This window comes from Thamnophis sirtalis, unplaced genomic scaffold (genome assembly GCF_051295495.1).
Source record: "Thamnophis sirtalis isolate CommonGarterSnake01/CBP01778 unplaced genomic scaffold, rThaSir2_p1.2 scaffold_5, whole genome shotgun sequence".
Classification (NCBI taxonomy): Eukaryota; Metazoa; Chordata; class Lepidosauria; order Squamata; family Natricidae; genus Thamnophis; species Thamnophis sirtalis.
The window spans coordinates 106,026,197-106,045,632 of record NW_028261385.1 but is presented as its reverse complement, the minus strand read 5'-3'; the positions used below and the strand labels follow the sequence as shown (position 1 = coordinate 106,045,632).

The window sequence follows — 19,436 nt, the reverse complement described above, 5'->3', positions numbered from 1 at the left end:
TGAAGTCTGGTCATCCTCAAAAGCTCTTTGCTTAGGATAATCCCAGAGTCATCTAACCTTCTTTTCAAACAAAATCCCTAAATGTCTTCCTTAAACATTCTGCCCCAAATGATTCCATTCTATCAAATGTTTTATTCCCCCCTGCCTTACTAAAAATGTGAAAGAGAAGTCTTTCTAACTCATTAAAGTATGTTCTCAAATCCAGTCAGCTATCCCAAAATGAATAACAACACTTTTGGCATAAAATATACCAATAAAAAAGCTTTCCTCTACTCTGCTAGGTTCCCCTTTAATAAAAGAAGGCAATTTTCTAGGCACAATCCTAGATCTAAATATAAATTATTATTTATATAATTCCTAAATATAAATTATTATTCAGGGAATCCTGCAGCACTCCTGTATTTTATATACTTATTGCATTTCATGCATACTTTTATTTTCTCTTCATAATTAAATTGGTTGGCTTTTTACTTCTCTCTCGCTCTCTCTCTCACACACACACACTGAACTTGCTTTAGGTTTTTGTCATAGGAGTGTGGCAGCTCATGAGGCTAGGACATTGGGCTGACGATTGACAAGCTCACATTCGAGATCCAGTTGCTGCTGCAGGACAGGGTGATCTCCTGTCACATGCTCCACATCCTGCTGACCTAGCAGTTTGAAAGCAGGCGTCCACAAGTAGATAGATGGAGACCACTTAGGTGGGCAACTTAAAGGGGTCATGAAAGGAGCTCCCAACTGGATGTCCCATGATGGTTCCGGCTGACCCTTTCACCAAGCGCTTTGATGCTTCCAACATGGAAGTATAGTATTGTTCTTTTGTCTGTTTTTTTAGGGACATTAAATTTTCTTTACAGTACTATGGGATTCTTTACCCTGAATGTGGAAATGTATTGTAATTTATTTATTTATTTAATTAATTAATTAGACTTATATACCGCTTCATAGGGCTTTCAGCCCTCTCTAAGCGGTTTACAGATTTTTAGCAAATTGAGTCAGCAAATTGCCCCCACAGTCTGGGTCCTCATTTCACCCACCTCGGAAGGCTGAGTCAACCTTGAGCCGGTGAGATTTGAACCGCTGAACTGCAGATAACAGTCAGCTGAAGTGGCCTGCAGTACTGCACCCTAACCACTGTGCCACCTCGGCTCTTATGAGCTGCCGTTTTTTTTTTCCATCTGATGATGCAGCTCACAAAAAGCTTATGCCTTTTAATATATCCTTTTTAGTTGGGGGAAAATATTCCCAGATGCCTGATATTTTTTTCCACCACAGTCTAACACTTCTCTCCTCCTACAATGTTTTCAGACAAAAGCAGGGGAAAGCTCAGGGTGCATTGGGACCATCCAAGATTTCACATCTGGGTTGAGCTTGAAGGCCAAAGGAAGAGAATAAAATAAGAAATGAATGGTGGTTAGCAGTGAAGAACTCCAGGACTGACAGACCTCACGGCTTCTGGGAATGCGTTGGAGGGCAAACTGTAATTCCGAGGAATCGGGGTATTTTGCAGCTCTTTTTTGTTCAAAAGAACGGATTTGTTCAAAAGAATGTTCGCAACACATTTAACAGCTCCAAAGAAGGATAAGCATATAGTGAAAACTGGTGCACTGAAACAGCCCATAAAACTACGTAATTAGTTAATATAACCTTGTATAAAACTGGCCCTGCATTTACAGCATAGGATTACAAACTATAGTCACAGCAATGTTCAAGGCAGATATCAGTGAATCCTACTGAACAAAGACTCTGCCCTTGAAGTTATTCTCAGGTTGAAAAACTGGTATTTGTGTTGTCAGTTACAATTATCAGTCCATGAGATAAATAAATGAACTAAAATATTCTTATCACTCTGACCTTCTGACTATTGGCAATTTTGGAGATAGCACAGCACACTTCTTGGGCAAAATGATAATCTTTCTGGACTCTCTCATCCAATCCCACAGAGATTAATAGATCCAGGTTACTTCCCACAATCTCCGGCTTCCCTCTGTTGAGGGCAGAAAAATCCCTGATTAGATCCAAACAATATACTAGAAATCTCCAGTGACCTTAAGAAAGACCAAAGCAAAAACCTATAGTATTTGTCTTAAGCGAAACAATGGACCAATACTAATTTCTTATAATGAATTGTGCACAATTATAATGAATTATACATCAATTATTTACAGATAATGTAAATCAAGGATTTCACTGAGTTGCTGAAATTAAGAATACAACATAAGGTAACTGACACGAAAAATGGTAACATTATATTAGCACATTATTATTATTAGGCTAATAATATCCTGTAAAGTTCTCAAGAAATGTTCAATAAGCTAGACCTTTGTGGCTGGGGGTGAGGCTAGAAGGTATCAAAGCCATTTAGTCTGAGACTAAAACTTGACAAATTAAGCACAGAGTAAATCACTGAAACTTTAAATCTTTAGAAAACAGAAAAAAAAATTAGGGAACAAAGTATCTAAGAACAAATGTCTTCATCACAGGGCCACAACATGCAACAAATAATATTGAGAATTTACTATCCTTTCTTGGGGAATTGTAAAAACCAAAAGGGAGAGGAAAATATTTCTCCTTCAAAAATAAAAGCAAAAAGAAGGGATAGCCAAGTACCAGTCAACATTATTTGATTGTTGGGCTAATATATTTTGGAAAATACTCAGTGACTGATTAATATACATGGAATGCTCTTGAGGAAGGAGTCTTTTTCAAAACATATCATATTGTTGAAATAAAATAACTGTGATAGGCACCTAAGCACTATTCCCACATTTTTGAAAGGGGGGGGGGGTGTTAATTTTGTGCCTGCCCTGCCTCCAGAAAAACTGGCAGGTTGAGCTTCAGAAGGAAGGGGCAGATTGCACAGGATCAGAACTCATTAAGTACTTGACAGCAGAATACTAAGATTTTACTACATCCAAAAGAATCTTTTTATTTACTAAGAGACATTCACCTTTTATCGTATTTATTTTTCAAAAAATACCAATGATCTAATTGCCTTGTGACTTTCTCTTCTCACATATATATCACCAGGTTGTAAATCACTGTAAACAACTACTTCATAGAAAATAAGACCTCTCTGGATAATAAGCCCAATTGGGCTTTTGAGCGCATGTGCTAAAATAAGCCTTTCCCGAAAATATTGCAACACAGCAGCAGCCATGAGGTGACCATGCTCACCGCCTCCTGCATCTCAAAAATAATAAGACCTCCCCGAAAATAAGGTCAAGTGCTTATTTCAGGGGTCAAAAGAAAATAAGACCATCTTATTTTGGGGGAAACACGGTAGCTACCAAGTAAGAAAACTTTCTTGAAGCTTCCCAGGGAGAAGCAGGATCTAGGTTCTTTAGAATGTCGCATGCAAATACAATTATACTGAATCTTCTAAATATATAGCAACAATATATAGAAATAGCTAACAACTTACTGTGCCATCATTCCAAGAAGTATAATAGCAGCATGGCGTTCCAATTTTGAACACTGCAATTTCTCAGTAAATTGTTCCCAGAGCAGTTGAATCACAATAGGTTTTATTTCATCCTTTTGCACAAACTCTGATATCTAAGAAACAACAAAGGTAGTCAGGAAATGAAACCAGGCAGTTTTTAAAGCTAGTATAACACTCAACCCCCATCCCCAAGCTCAAAGCCTAAGCTATCTCTGGCACTCTTTTTTCAAGGTAGCAAGCAGGTGGCCATAAAAGGTATTGCACCAGAATTAGTAGGACCAAGCAGAAATTTGACTTTCTCCCCCTTTGTAGATATTTACACAGAGCGTATGGAGAACTTCATTCATATGTAGGATAAATTCATCCATTCAGGAGATGAAGAGATAGGTGTATATTGATAAGAACATATCAAGGGTTTACCAGAGAAGCAAATGTTTGCTCTCTCTTTTAAATGTTAATGTAGTAATGGGATTGAGGATGATCCCTTCATTCTAACACAAATGAAATTAGAACAGGAGATGGAAATCCCAGATCAAATAAAGATTTCTCTATAGCAATAGCAATAGACTTATATACCGCTTCATAGGCCTTTCAGGCCTCTCTAAGCGGTTTACAGAGAGTCAGCATATTGCCCCCAACAATCTGGGTCCTCATTTTACCCACCTCGGAAGGATGGAAGGCTGAGTCAACCCTGAGCCGGTGAGATTTGAACCGCTGAACTGCTGATCTAGCAGTAGCCTGCAGTGCTGCTTTTAACCACTGCGCCACCTTGGCTCTTATCTATCTTATCATCCTGATCCAAAAAATCGCTAATACAGTCTAATAATATTTTATATTTCACTCATGTTTCCTTAAAACATTCTACTTACCAGCATCAATTAAAGTAGCAATTTCCTGATTTAATTAATTCTGGAAACTTATTAGAAAGGCCCATCTGCATTTGTGTTAAGTACCTCAGGCATTGCAAAAATATAAAGATTAAGGTGATAAAATAAACATTTAGCTAGATAATCCTGATGGCAGTTTGGGGGAAGAGATTATTCCTACAATATTCTTCAAATGAAGAATATCCATCAAATGCAACTAGATGGCTTTTTATAAGAGAATACACACTCACAATTTCTTCAAGGCACTTAATAGTCCCCAATGATGCATCAACTATTAGAAGAGAGAGTGATTGAATCAAATTCTGGGCTTGAGTCCTGTGTAGAAAATAAACAGGAATAGAGTGAGTTCCATTAATTCTGTCATCATGGCATTCTACCCAAAAGTTACCAGGGCCATTCCTAGGTGTAAGGCATTTGCTTTGAATGCCTTGGTTTCACAGTCTATTTCTGTGCAACATATTTCAAATGAGAAAATCAACCGAGATAAAGCTTAGATTTGACTATGCTAAATAGTAAGCTTTGTAGTTAAGATTCTGTATAGGTAGTCCTCAATTTACAACAGTTCATTTAGCGACAGTTCAAAGTTACACCGCTGGAAAAAGTGACTTATGACTATTTTTCATACTTATGACCATTGCAGCATCCCCAGGGTCGTGTGATCAAAATTTAACTGATTCATATCTATCATGGTTGCAATGTCCTGTGGTCATGCGACCATCTGACAAGCAAAGTCAACGGGGAAGTCAGTTTCATTTAACAACCATGTTACTAACTTAACATCCAGTGATCCATTCAACACCTGTGGCAAGAAAAGTAATAAAATGGGCCAATATGAAATTTTGGGCTCAATTGTGGTCGTAAGTCGAGGACTATCCATATAAAATTTGTGTCCTGCCTTTCTGCTGCGATGGAGAGAAATGAGTCAAGCCAAACCTTTCAGAGTCCCCATTCTGGTTCAGATAGAGTCTCCTATAGGCATCCAACACGGATTCTCTGACTCCAGGTTCCTTAGACCATATCAGGGGGAGCATGCGACGGACTCCAAACACAGCTTGAGGTACGCCAAACTGAGAAACTATAACAAAGAACTCAATAGCTTCTTGGGCCACTGAAAAGAAAGAATAGGAAAGAGAAGACATTATTGTAGTTTCAATTCAGATGTCAGGCCACTAATCTAAAGTTAGGATAGACTTAATCTACCATGTTGGTCAGATATATGGTTGGGAATTGTGTAACTAAATTCTGGTGAGTAGAAGTATTTTTTCCTGTGTCATGAGCTGGGGAACTAGGGCTCCCTCTAGATTTCTAAAATTCTTTCAGAAATGTTCCAAATAACAAATACTCCAAGTTTTCAGACCTTGATTATTCCAGACATGAAGCTGTTGTGTCTGGCAGCATATTCGGACAGTGAGGAGGTTGGGGAGAAACATGGGCCAGTCCTGGAGTCTGGGGAAGGCTCTGATGAGGGCTCTGTGTCGGAGGCAGAGAGGGGGCCAGAGCCATATGCCAGTTATCAGCTGCCTTCAGAGTCAGACATCAATGAGGCAGATGAACAGCTGTTCCCAGTCTGCGCATGCACAGAGTCGCCAGATGAAGGGAACAGCTAAAGAACAGGGGTCGACTTGGGAGTAAGGCCACAGTGGATGATGAATGGCCCTCCTGGAGGAAATAAAAGAAGAGCGAAAAGGGAGTGGAGTTTGCAGGAGACAACCGGTTCGCTTAATTGGTTCGTGACTGTCTGAGACTCCTTGCCAAGTTTTGCAGATATCAACCTGTCAGCTCTCCAAGCCAGATAAGGTCTGTGTCTGTAAATGCTCCCTTGAAAGACTTTGCTGGATGTGAATTAGCAGAATTCACAGTAAATTAATAAAAGGTTTTTTTTTTTGGGACAAGGAGTTGCTTCATGCTCTTGGGAAGCCTAGGTGAGAACAGAAGCCTTAACTCAAACTATATGGCACATGACCACATGGTAAACATAAAACAAAAGAAGAGAAGCATAATTATACCTACCAGATACTGATCTTTCATACATGAGCTTGGAGACCATGCTTAAGGCTTCAGTGATTTTTGCAGAAAAGTTGTAGGCATCCTGTAAGTATTGCACCAGCATCTCTTGCTTTACTAATGCTGCTGGCAGAGGTTCTTCCTCGGTTTGCTTTTCATTCCCTGTATTGTTAACATCATCTGTGGATTCTTGGACACCAACTCTAATTTTGGTATCTGCACAGCAGAAACAAGGACTGAATACATGAAATCCCAAACTCAAGGTGTGACATAAAAGTCTATATTGCTATAGGTGAACTTTCACTCTCCTATTGCGATAAAATATGAAGTTCTTAGTGTTCTCTGAACTTGGCTGTTTGCTTGCAGACATTTCATTACCCAACTCGGTAAGATCATCAAGATGCACTGATAATCTGACCTAGTTGGGTAATGAACTATCTGTAAGCAAAGAATCAAGCTAAGAGCACCAAAGACTTCGCAGTTTAAGCCTCATCTGGGTATCTTCTCTTCTATTCTTACAATAAAAATAGACGAAATAAACTTGTTTCTCTAAAGGAGCATCTTTAGAGAAGAATGGAATGGAAGGGCTGTGCAAAATTTATCAGTCTAGGAATGCTCTTTTCTTTCAGTATTGGAAGTTTCCATGGTAAATATTTTAAACAAGACATACTGTATTTTTCGGAGTATAAGACGCACTTTAGTTTTTGGGGAGGAAAATAACAAGAAAAATATTCTGTCTCTGCCTACCAGCATCCATGGTATTCAGTTGACACATGGTTACAAGGTCAGTCAATGAATAGGCATAGCAACTAAGTCAGCCAGTGAGGGCTATTTAGACTTTGAAATTTGCTGCCTAAGCCGAGAACTGAAAGTGAAACGGCTTCTGTTTTGCTTGTATTTACTGCCACCTTGGAAAACCTGCTTTTGGTAATGTATTGTATATTATTATTATTTTGAATCCTGCTGAATCAGTTACTGTGCTTTCTGAATGTGATTGCTGCTGCAAACTCTAACCAGCCAGGACAGCTTCAGCACTTATTGCAGCCTGATTCAGTACAGCTGATTGACAGGTGGATTGGACTGCCGGAATACCCCCAATCAGCTGTTCCAGGCTGCAGGGATTGCCACAAACCATCCCTGCCTCCATGCCTCACGTTTTTGGTCTCAGGGGTAAGTGGGTGGGACTACATTCGGTATATAAGATGCACCCAAATTTTATCCTCTTTTTGGGGGGAGGTGCATCTTGTAACCCGAAAAATACGGTATAGGAGGCATTCCAGATATAATGCTTGGGTCCAATAGAGAAGAGAAGAGAAAGAGGGACAATTTAGCTCTGCAAACATCAGTGCATCTTTTTTTTAAAAAAAAGTTAATTTCCCTATTCACTTTGTACATAAAGAGAAGAGGCTATCAAACTAACAATCATTATTACCAGTATAACTGGAATCTTCTAGAATCAACCAAAGAGTAAATTAACTGGAGCAGCATTAGATGGTTACCAAGATATAATGTTCTCAACACATCCAGAATAACGTTTTCCTCATCATCCTTGGTTCCTGGACTGCCGGAGAAGGGCTCCAATCCTTGGAATTGGCGCACACCTTCTCGTGTCAGATAGATGGCATTCCTACATTAGGAAATAAACACAGTAAAGCCAAATTTCATTTAGCTATTTCTTACATATTTATCTAACCTTTGAAACCTGTAGTGTACCTCAAAAGTATTCACCTAATAACTATACAGGTAGCCCTCACTTAATGACTCGTTGTTTAGCAACTATTCAAAGTTACAATGGACTCAAGTTACTTACAACCTGTCCTCAAATGCAGGAGTCTCCAACCTTGGCAACTTTACTCCCAGAATTCCTCAGCCAGCGTATGTGCTGGCTGAGGAATTCTGGGAATTGAAGCTCACAAGTCGTAAAGTTGCCAAGGTTGGAGACCCCTGCTCAAATGTATGGTTGGCTAAGCCCTCCTGCAGTCATGTTATTGCATTTTGGGCACTTGGCTCGCATTATGACCAATTGCATCATTCCGTGGTCATGTGACCATGATTTGCAACTCGTTTTCGCTGTTTTCCAGCAGAAAATGGGGGAAAAACACCCATTGGATATGCTGGACTTGCTTAACAGCCATGCAGTTCACTTAACGGCTAGCGACTCACTTAATGACTGTCACAAAAACGTAAAAACCAATTCAGGACACTTGGCAACTCATGTAATGACCGCAACGGCTTACGACTCAAACTCCAGCCTTAGTTGCAGTGGGGTAAGTCGAGAAGTACCTGCAACAAGCTCCAAATGTTCTGTGTTACATTCAGAGCAGAAGGATCCATATCCCGGCACTTTACTCACTTGTAATTGGATTTCCTCAGCAGCTGGACAATATCTTTGATTAGCTGTGCTGGGTCATTTGTCTCAAGATCATGTTCCTTCTCTGAGTCTAGGCAATTCTTCAGGGTTGCCTGGAGCTCCGGTTGCATCGCTTCCCATTCCTCCTCAGGGGAGATCACGGCCTCTGTGAGGTGAATGAAAGAATCAGCTATAGTTTTCCATTCCTACTGTGACCATTAGTATTTAGAGAATGAATGCTGGAGGATCAGGGACAGTGTTGAAGCAATCTCTATTTCACTGCTTCCAGGCTAAAATATCTGGTTTCTAAAGCTATCTGTTCAAAGTGACTGTGGACTTTGCTCTCACGGAGACAAACTGATTACCATGAAATATAGGTGCCAAGCAATCCTGAGGGAACGAAGAGGAAGAAGAGGGACTTAAGATAGTAAGGCCATAAGGGCTGGCGGTCCAAATATGCCTGTGAGGCATCCTTTTAGATAAAGCAGCTTTTGGAGATAGAACGACAGGAGGTTGCGCTATCATGAATCCTATTAGTACCAGAGTAGGATTCTGCCTTTCCTGTTTCCTGCTACAACTCATTTTAACTTCGCAATTCTTCTTCCCCCTCCCTTTTAAAACAACGTCTATTCTTATCTGTCTTCCCTAGAGCTATGACAAAGATGGAAGCACATTACCAATTGGGATTCTGCTTTTCTTCATTTCTTGGAGTTTTTGCTTCTCTTTTTCAAGAAGTTCAGTTAAGTCAGCGCAACTCAACTGTAAATATGAGAGGTTTATATTAGCTTTGTTAATAATTCTATTTTCATATTCTCATGAGAGCTTACAGTATTTTCGGAGTATAAGACGCAATGGAATATAAGATGCACCAAGGTTTTGAAGAGGCATTTTTTTTAAAAAAAAAGTGTTTGCACTCTGCAAACCTCTCAAAAACGCCCCCCGCCCCCCAAAGGGCATGAATAGCCTTTAGGCGGCTTGTAGAGTGCTCCTGAGGGAAGTGGGGGCCAAAAATGAGCAAAAAATGACCCATTTTTGTCAAAAAAAGGGGAGGGCATGGATAGCTTTTCGGAGGCTTATACAATGTTCCTGGGGGTGGGGCAAAATTGAGCAAAAAACGGCCCATTTTTTGCTCATTTCTGCCCTCCCCAGCCCCCAGGAGCTCTCTGAAAGCCACCTAAAAGCTCTGCACGGCCAATTTGGGAAAGGGGGCGGGGGTTTGGGAGGCAAAAAAATGCTGTATTCAGTGTATAAGACGCACCCAGATTTTCAGCCTCTTTTTTGAGGGAAAAAGGTATGTCTTATACTCCGAAAAATACAGTATTTCTTTTATCACCAAATATACTAATGTTATGCGGTGACTGATAGCAAATTCAAGGAAAACAGTCAACTTTTAAAAACCCATTTTAGAAGAAAACCTGATAGCTGCCTATTCCAGAGCAGCTCATCCTGAGCCCTATACTGAATGCAGTTGAAGGGAAAATTAAGGCACCATCTGAGCCAAGCTCCTCTTTTTTATCAGCTGCTTAGAACGAAAAAGAGCCTTATTTATAAGAGAGAGAAAAAAAAGAGGTGCAGGTAGTCCTCGACTTACAACCATCTGTTTAATGACCATTCAACGCTACAATGGTACTGAAATAGCGACTTATGACCACTTCTCATACTTACAACCTTTGCAGCACCCCCATGTCATGTGCCCAAAATACAGACACTTGGCAACTGGCATGTATTTAAGCACACAGTCATCATTTGAGATCTTCCCTCTTGGCTTCTGTCAAGCAAAAGTCAATGGGGAAAGCCTGACTCGCTTAACAACCACACAATTCACTTAACAACTGCGATGCAAAAGGTCATAAAACTCAGGCGTGACTTAATTACCTTGCTTAGAAAAGGAAAAGTTGGGTTACCTGTATTATGGTAGAAAAAATGGCTTGATTGATGGCATGATGACTGTGGGGGAACTGCCAGCTGGGCTGGAGGGAGGGGGTCAAGCAAGGCTGAGCTTGGAATTGTTACGCTGCCATAAACAGCATAAACAGGACCTCCCCCAGAATTCATGAAGCCTTACCTGATTACTCTCAAGGGAAGGCAAGCAGCCTGGTGAGACTAATGAAAAATACTGCAGTAAATATTTGCCAATAAATAGGTTATAAAGCTTACCTTACAGGAGAAAGGATTGCTGGAAAGGAAAGCAGAGAGTAGTTGAATAGCATTCTTAACCACTGTTACAGCTTTGTCCTGTAGCCGACCAACAGCAAGGCACACAACTGCTTGGAATCTAGTTAAGGGCAGAGCCTAAAGTAAAAAGAGAAGATATTTGATACAACTGATGTTGTTGTATGTATTTCTTCTGCACAACTAGTATTCCCGTCTAACAAGTTCTCAACTCTACTCAAGACATTTGCTATGCTAAATATTTTCTGCCATCTGGAGATACACAGAAGACTGAGATATTGTGTTTTCCCCAAAAATAAGACAGGGTCTTATTTTCTTTTGACCCCCGAAATAAGCGCTTATATATATATAAATTATAACAATGTGATATTGAAATGTTTTTTATAGTTTTCTTGGGACTGCTTGCCTTCCATTTTCTCTGCATTTTCCGGGAGGTCTTATTATTTTTGAGGTGCAGAAAGTGCCGAGCGTGGTCACCTCATGGCTCCTGCTTTGTTGCAATATTTTCAGGGAGGGCTTATTTTAGCGCATGCGCTCAAAAGCTCGATTGGGCTTATTATCTGGGGAGGTCTTATTTTCAGGGAGACAGGGTATATAGTGCAAAAGTTCATTTTCCCTAGAATGGTTTTGCTAGAGGAATATATGGAAGGAACAGTTGTAATATATTTTCACTGCTAAACAATAACTGCTAGGCAGCAAGTAGTAAGTTCCCACCTAAAATTAGCCTGTTAGCCTTATATGAATTGCTTACACCTTACTTGCATAACAAAGATGTTACATGTGCCACCCTAGGGGCCTCCAAAACTGCCAATGCCACTGGACTAATTGTAGCTTCCAAATATTATTCAATGGTAGCCCAATATTGCACATTGTAATAATCAAAGCAGGAGTATATATATATATAGCTTTTTGCTTTCACCACTACTCCTTTTAGTTCTTAAATGTTACTATTGTTCTTCAGATACTGCATTGTGTTCTTCATTTATGTTTTAGGCTGATGGTGTATTTTTTGTGGCAAACTGTTTTGCATTTGAAAGACATTAGTACCATATTAGTTACCCTAAATTAAGTTCAAAAAGTATTGGTTGGAGAACAACTATCCCAAACGGGAGGAGGGCTTATTTATTATTTATTTAGAAAATTTATACAGCCTCTACTCGCTTCACAGCAACTCTAGGTGGCCTTTAAGCAATAAACAGTATGGGTCGTGATGGCGAACTTGTGGCACACATGCCAGTGGTGGCACACAGAGCCCTCTCTGTGGGCATGCATGTCATCCTCAGCAGCTCTTCTGGTTTCCAGTTAGCCAGACAGCTGGTCTTTGGGGGTCTGGCACGTGCACCACGCAGGTGGTCTTCGCGGGCGCCAAAAATGGCCTGGAAAATAGCCAAAAACAGACCATTTTTATTGTTTTGGGGCTATTTTCAGGCCAAAAAAGGTCTCCAAAACAGCCAAAAAAACAGGTATGCGTGCACCGGCCAGCTTTGGGTTTGCATGTGCATGCTGGTTTGGACACTTGGTGCCAAAAAGGTTCGCCATCACTGGTATTGGGGTGAAAAACAATAAAAAAAAAACCACACCCTCTTAAGGGAGGAATCAGCCTTGCCTCCCTATGTAAATAGAAGAGGTTAGGTCTGACCCCCCCCCCCCCCCCGCCCAGCCTTTCTTGTCTTTCCCAGGGAAAAGCTACCAGTCTGGGGAGATTCTTGTAACTATACGAAGAGAAGAATAAAGTAGCTAGTTTGAACTCTACAAGTGTGGGTCTGGTTATTGGCTCCTGATGGTATTTTCTTCAAAACTCACTTTCTGTTGCACAATTCGGGTAAAGAGCTGAAGCACACGACTGCGCACAAAGCTATTGATATCACATGTGTGCGCCTGCAAAGCATCCAAGAACTGATCCCTTGTATTTCTGGCAGCTTCCTCCAGTTGCTCTCCATTCAGCACTTGCAACAGCATCTCTGCCATAGCAGCCAAAATGGCATTACGCATTCCATAACTCTGCAGAATTAGAACATGGTTCAGAATGACATCTGGGCTGGCCATTTCCAAAACTTGCAAAGTAGAAGATATGCTCAGAAAGCAAAAATCCCAAAGAAGATTTAAATTTGAAACAAACTAAATTGATTTATCTATGCAAGAATCTCAGGCCAAAAGCTCTTTACAATAGTAGCTCTCCGTTAGACTGGACTTACTGATAACGAATTGCCAAATGCTACAGAGAAAAGGCAACGGAAAGTGAAAATTTGCTGATGCTGAGTTTTTGGTGGGACAAATATATACTTGCAATAATTGTTGAGGAAAATCCCTTCTGGGCCTGGCACACTTTAGTGCCATTGTTGTTCCACATTGCAGCATCACTTCAATAGGCTTGTATCTTGATTTAAGTTATGTTTACTCAAAAAAAGGTACTAGAGTTTGACATTGCAAGCAAGAGACTTGCAATCAAATAAATATCATTGAAACTTTCAGGCATTTTCTTGCAAGTTTCAGGTAGAATTATCCACCTGAAAAGCCAAGCAGGATTACAAGGGAAAAAAACAGATATCCAAGTGTTTATTCAACTTGGAAGAAAGGACAAGTGATGGTTCTGAACCTATTAAGATACAGAGCCCACAGCAGAGACAAAAATAAATGTAAAAGCTTGAGTTAACAAACAAATGGAGGATTCAGTTTTCTTAAAAGGGAAAGCACCAGGCTCAGCCATTAGTTCATTAAACTTTTTTCAAGATCTTCAGCCAATAAAAATAGGAAGTGATTTATTTCATGCTCATATACTTTCTATATGGAAAACACAATCTCTGTGAAACAACCTCTCCATCCAGGTGATGCAACAGGACACTCATGTTGGCCAGAACAATAGCTGGTGTTCGTTCAGTGAGTTCTGTCAAGAAGGCAGCATAGCCCTTCATCCCAGAAGCCTCTCGAGCCAGTTCTTGAGGGCATTTCTGTCCAATTTCCCTGAGCAATGAACGAAAAGTCAGTGATTGATGCTGCTGAGAATTGTAAGAAAGACAGAAGAAATCTCTCTCACCTTAGTATTTCCCCCACAATACTCTTCATACCATATTCCTTGATCCACACAGTTACAGCCTCCACAAATACTGAAGCTACATGTTCAAAGTGCTGAAGCATCTGTGTGACTTTCAGAGTGGCACCTATCAAAGAGAACTGTGGTAAGAGAAGACTTTCTTCAGTCACAGTATAAATGACGATGGTTCAGATTAGCCATTTATGGCTCAGAAATAGACCTATTTCAGTATTTGGCCTGCCCGTGCTAAAAGAATAGACTTACTGAGCATGTGGTCATATCGAAATAAAGCAACACCTAGCAGATGAATCACTGTGTCTCTTGTGGGCCGATGCTTCTGGTGGCTAATACTAGGATTTTCCAGGATACGGTAGCAACAGCTAGTTACCAAACTGAAAAGAAAGTCAAAACAGGAGTTAGAGCAGGAGGAGATTGCAATGCAATATTTTATGTACTACAATCTTATCAGAGAGGTGCAGTTGGCTAAGTGGCTTAAAAGACACCAGAGAAGGTCTGTGTCCCAGTGATTTGAGTCCTATTATCACATGATGGAGTGAGCTCCTGTCACTCACCTCAGCTGCTGCCAACCTAGAAGCTTGAAAGCATGTAAATGCAAGTAGATAAACAGATATGTCTTTGGACAATGTTGGCTCAATGGCCTAGAAATGGAGATGAGCACTGCCCCCTAAAATTGGCTACGACTAGCGGAGTAAAATACTCCTTCACCTTTTACAGTCCTATGAAGATGTACTTAGCACTTTAAAAGCAAACTATGTTTTCCTCCTGGCTCACAGAATCATATCATTTTCTTCTCTTCCCATCTGACTGACCCTTCACTTTCCCCCAGCCCAATGAAACTTTGTCTAAAAACAGTTTTCCATTAAACCTTTTCCATTTCTGTACCTTACAAACTCTTCTTCCACTACCAAGCCACTCCACAGCTGATGAAGATCCAACTGAAGTAATTGTGTGAGCAGTTGTATAATTGACTGCCTTTCTTCCTCCCAAGCAAAGCCTTTAGCCTGGCTTTTCTTGTTCTGTAAAACAAATCCAAAACATCAATTCAAGAAAAGACGTGCATCAAAAGCTTATGTATGTGGAGGTCGTGTTCAGAAATTACATTAGTTGCCTCTGGTGATTTCAGCTCTGGATATATCCAGATTGGCTTATGTTAAATATTTACATATTCTCAACTGATTGCCTGTAGATCCTTCCTGTAAGGCACAGCATATTCAAAGGTCTGAGACTTGAGCTGCCAATATATTTGGGATAGCAAAAATAAGAATGGAATATTTGACACCTCCACTCCCACAATTTAATACAAGTTTTCAAAATATTTACTAGAAGATTTACTAAGAACATAAAAACTAACACGAACTAATAGAGTAGGAGAAAAGAAAGAAAGTGCAGAAAGAAAGAAAAACAGGAGCTTCTGATTATCTTTTATTTTAGGAATATAAAATTATATTTTAAAAGATCACATAAATTTCAACATGGTACATAACATATCCTCTAACTGGCATTGCTGGAGTCACACAAGAGGACAGTAAAACTAAAATTAATCAGATTTCAGGGCAACAGGTTAAAGAGGAAAAAGCTGCCCAGAAGTAAACATCTAGCAAACAGATACAAGCCACCTACCTTCCCCTTGGAATCCAATCCCACTAGATTGGTCTTGCCAGATTCTATTTCAAATGCCTCCACTAGCCGTACCAGTATATAACAATTCATCTTTAGAGCATTAAGATGGCAAACCCGAAGAGAGGATGTGAGGTCTGAATCATTCAGGATGGCTGTCAGGGCATTGGATTGGCTGGTCACAACTAAAAGGAGAAGGTACCATCTTCAGACATGCTCTCAACAGATATTTGTTCTAAATGTGAATTCAGGACAGCTTTCAGATTACCAAAGACTTGTGCTCATGGTATCCTATCAGCATAACTCAGGAGCACCCAGCAACCCATTACCCAGGCACACTATGTTTATCCTGTATCCACTCCCCTGACCACCTCTTGCAATACTACGCAAATGATGGATCTCTCATTCCAAAAAGATGGAAGACAGAAGGAATGGGGTGTTTCTGTTGGTCTGCCCTTACAGTGAACACACATTACTCTGTATTGACCACCAAGATTACAGACCATTATGCAAGGAACAGGCTGTGGGAGCAACCTGCCAATGAGGTCACGTTTGCCTTGTTTTCATCATTTAGCTGCAGTAAGAACTTGTATTTTCTATAGTATTAAGAGAACGTATTCACCTTTCATCATCAGTTCTAGGGCATCTTCCTTAACAGCAGTATCTACAGTCCTGAAGTAGCTGTAAAGCATGAATATTAAGTTAAAACATAAACATTTCTTTCAAAGCATTCCATGTATTAGTATTCATCTAAAGTTACCATTGTACCTTCAGTTTGCATTAATTTTGGAAAAAGAACTTCTGGGAACATTTCAGAAATTTCCCATAGCACATCTACAATGTCCAAAGCTTAGCTACAAATTGTTTACATTATATATAATTCTTTTCAGTCTCCACCTCCTCTCTCTGCCATTTAACAATGTGGGTACAGGAAATTAAATGGCTTCTTTAGCAAAATGACTAATTCGGACACAAAGAATTATCCTGTTATTTTCGGTTCTTTACATGTTTACTTCTTTCATTGCTGCTACCACAATTATGAACAAGGCTTCTAATGATGTACTCTCAATCCTCAGACTAAAGCTCCCTCCAACAATATCAGTAGTAATGTGCAGACTCACTGTAGAATACTGAAAAGAGTATCAAAATGCTGCAGGATAGCAAGCGCTCCTTGTGTACGGAATGTTGTCTGAAATACTGTAAAAACAAAGTCCATGTGTGAGAAATGCCAACTCCAGATCAACTGCAGAATAAAGCTTTGAAACTATTTCCAGACTTCTAGATGATTTAAGCAAGGACATCATAATTATAATTGATACAACAACAACAGGGTAATTCTTTAAATAAAGTTGCCAAAGTGAAAAAGCATGGCGGAAATTGGAATGGATTGTGTGTGCATTACATTTTTGGTACTCAGAATTCTTGAGTACAGATATCAAACTGCAGTTAGTGAACCATGATTTTATTAATTGAGATTTTGTATGCCTAATTCTCACTTAGAAAAACTTACTAGAACTGCTCCTTAATCTGTTTATCTTTAAGGAACCTGCCTAGATTTTGGTCTTTTCAATTTTCTGGAAAGTATAACTTGCTGAAGCTAAGATGGATCTGTTTTGTCTATGCTTAGATCCCATATATTCTGAAGCAGAATACAGATGCACTACCTAAGCAGAGTAATAAAATGCTGTTAAAATTTTTACATTCTAAAAGTGTGCTATTTATTATTTAACCATTAAATGCCACCCCATCTAAATAGCCGGTATTGGATGAAGATAGACCATTGATCTTACTCTGAATTCATCATACAATCTACCCGATTCTGTTAACTTCGGGATACTCCATAGCACCGCCTAGAACTCACTGTTAATCAGAGCTGCCTCGGGCGCTGCTTTGATGGAAAGGGACGACTCACATTAATTACCCGCTTTCCTCCTTCCCATTTCCCGGTATTTTGACCATTTCCCCTTCCCGCTTCTCCCACTAACCTGCCAGCTGTCTCGGGAGTTGTTTGAGGGGCAGCACTTCCTGCACCACGTACTGCAGAGACCCCGCGCTGCGAAGCAAGTCGGTCGGAGACAGAGGCAAGTGGAACTCCCACGAGGGAGGCGAAAGCGAAGTCGGATCAGCCATGATCCCTTCCGATCCGCAGCCTAACGGGAGGCAGATCGAACCTCAGACATCCGCACTCCTAAGCTCGGCGCCGGATAGAATTCAGAACATCGTAGATTTTGGAACGCAGGACCGGCGGCTCCAACCTCTTGTGAGGTCGGCTTGGCGGCAGAACCGAGTAGGGGGCGGAAAAAAATCAAACTTCCCCTACACCTCTCGCGCCAATGGCAGACCAATAGGGGAAGGAAAATGACGCGCCAGGAATTCGAATAATGTCCGCTCGCCCAATCAGGTTGTTCTTTGATAGCTCGGCAGCCAATCGTTTTTTAAGGTCGATCGTTCTTTCGTGGTCCGCAATCAAATCCCGCAAGGACAGGCGCGCTTCGGAAGGCGAAGAGTTATGAAAAGTGTAGAGTTATATTTGTCCTGAAGACCAAGTTTCTTACAGTTCTATTTTTATTTCTTTGAATAAAAAGTGAAAGCTCCCATCTTAAAAAACAACATCAAGATACTGTGTATACCATTTTTGACAGAAATGTAATTTTCAAATTCTAAGTATTTGTATTCTCAGTGCATGGAGTAGTCAGTTGCATTTGAATGGGTGAAACATCTGTATACATTTTAAAAGTAAACTTTATACCATGGTAACTTCCATGGTAGATAAACTTTTCCTTCTAAATGAACAAGCATCATTTTAGCTCCTTATTTTTCTCCATTGATTTCTGCAGGCAGGAGTCAATGTCTGCCTTGGAATGTTGCAAGAAGTGTCCTTCTGGGTTCAGTTCCAAGTGGGGAAAAAAACACTGGAAACATTGAGGCTGCTTGGAAAGATGGTTTAATGGTGGACAGGATCATATGGCTTGAGCTCCTGAACAGAAAAGGGGGATCACATGCTTCCAGATGTTGGGTGAAGAAAAAAAAGGGCCGAGATGCTGAAAGTCTCTGGTTTTATGCCCTCTCTGGCCTTTGAACCTGAGCTTGTATTCTGATTGGTTGTCTGACTCCCAAGGAGCCATGCAGGGGCAACTCTGTAGGCCCATGATGGCGAACCTATGGCATGCGTGCCACAGGTAGCACGTGGACCATTTGTCAGGGTATGCGAGGCAGCTGACTTTGGCCTTTTGAGGCCGTTTTTCACTCTCCGGAGCCTTCAGTCCCTGTTTGCTCGGAGGGTTGGTTTTTGCCCTCCGTAGCTTTCAGGAAAGCCTCCTGAAGGCCCCTGTAGGCTCCAGAGGGCAAATAACGGACCTACGGACAAACTGGAAGTCATAATTCCTGAACTTCCAGTTTCCACATAGTCCGCTTTTTGCCCTCCAGAGCAAAGTGTCTTCCGGTTTTTCTGTACATCCAGTTTTTGCCCTCCGGAGCCTTCAGGGAAGCTCCTGAGGTCTCTGGAGGCGGCCTAGGGGGGCAGGAAGGCTGTTTTTGCCCTCCCCAGACTCTTAGAAAGCCTCTGGAGCCTAGGGAGGGCAAAAAAAAAAAAAACCATGCCAAAAATGGAGGGGGGGGGATGTTGTGCACATAGCATTATGGGTGTGGCACACCCGTGCATGACCCTTTGCACTCCCCCCGCTTTTGGCACAGGAGCCAAAAAAAAGTTTGCCATCACTGGCTGTGTTTTGATTCCAAGTTTGGTTGAGTATTGCTTCTTCCCATGTTCCCTGTGGTGAGATGGGTAAAGGGCTAATACTATCATTCCTTAATCCCATCACCCTGGAGCTGAATGGTGATCTTTGTTATGTAGAATAGACTGGCTCAGGCCTTTTGATGGGCCATTGCCAAAGGTGGGGGCTATTAAAA

The 19,436-nt window shown here is 40.8% G+C and overlaps 1 protein-coding gene and 1 non-coding gene across 2 annotated transcripts in view; both read right to left on the bottom strand.

Moving 5' to 3' along the window:
• NCAPD2 (non-SMC condensin I complex subunit D2) overlaps nucleotides 1-17,868 on the bottom strand; it is a 31,189-nt gene extending 13,321 nt beyond the window's left edge. The window contains exons 1-18 of the mRNA XM_014067598.2: nucleotides 17,513-17,868; nucleotides 16,649-16,724; nucleotides 16,150-16,208; nucleotides 15,531-15,712; nucleotides 14,793-14,926; nucleotides 14,154-14,281; nucleotides 13,893-14,016; nucleotides 13,672-13,819; nucleotides 12,662-12,859; nucleotides 10,844-10,978; nucleotides 9,364-9,445; nucleotides 8,690-8,852; nucleotides 7,836-7,963; nucleotides 6,343-6,552; nucleotides 5,266-5,440; nucleotides 4,563-4,647; nucleotides 3,425-3,558; nucleotides 1,855-1,987 (exon numbers count right to left, since the gene is read on the bottom strand). Of these exons, the coding sequence (XP_013923073.2) occupies nucleotides 1,855-1,987; nucleotides 3,425-3,558; nucleotides 4,563-4,647; nucleotides 5,266-5,440; nucleotides 6,343-6,552; nucleotides 7,836-7,963; nucleotides 8,690-8,852; nucleotides 9,364-9,445; nucleotides 10,844-10,978; nucleotides 12,662-12,859; nucleotides 13,672-13,819; nucleotides 13,893-14,016; nucleotides 14,154-14,281; nucleotides 14,793-14,926; nucleotides 15,531-15,712; nucleotides 16,150-16,208; nucleotides 16,649-16,724; nucleotides 17,513-17,657 (2,439 nt within the window). The 5' untranslated portion in view covers nucleotides 17,658-17,868. The remainder of the gene's footprint in view (nucleotides 1-1,854; nucleotides 1,988-3,424; nucleotides 3,559-4,562; nucleotides 4,648-5,265; nucleotides 5,441-6,342; nucleotides 6,553-7,835; nucleotides 7,964-8,689; nucleotides 8,853-9,363; nucleotides 9,446-10,843; nucleotides 10,979-12,661; nucleotides 12,860-13,671; nucleotides 13,820-13,892; nucleotides 14,017-14,153; nucleotides 14,282-14,792; nucleotides 14,927-15,530; nucleotides 15,713-16,149; nucleotides 16,209-16,648; nucleotides 16,725-17,512) is intronic.
• Nucleotides 15,782-16,102, bottom strand: LOC148045527 (small nucleolar RNA U85). Its single transcript, XR_015696822.1, has one exon. It is a non-coding gene; the product is annotated as a small nucleolar RNA U85 (small nucleolar RNA).
• Nucleotides 17,869-19,436: the final 1,568 nt, after the last annotated feature.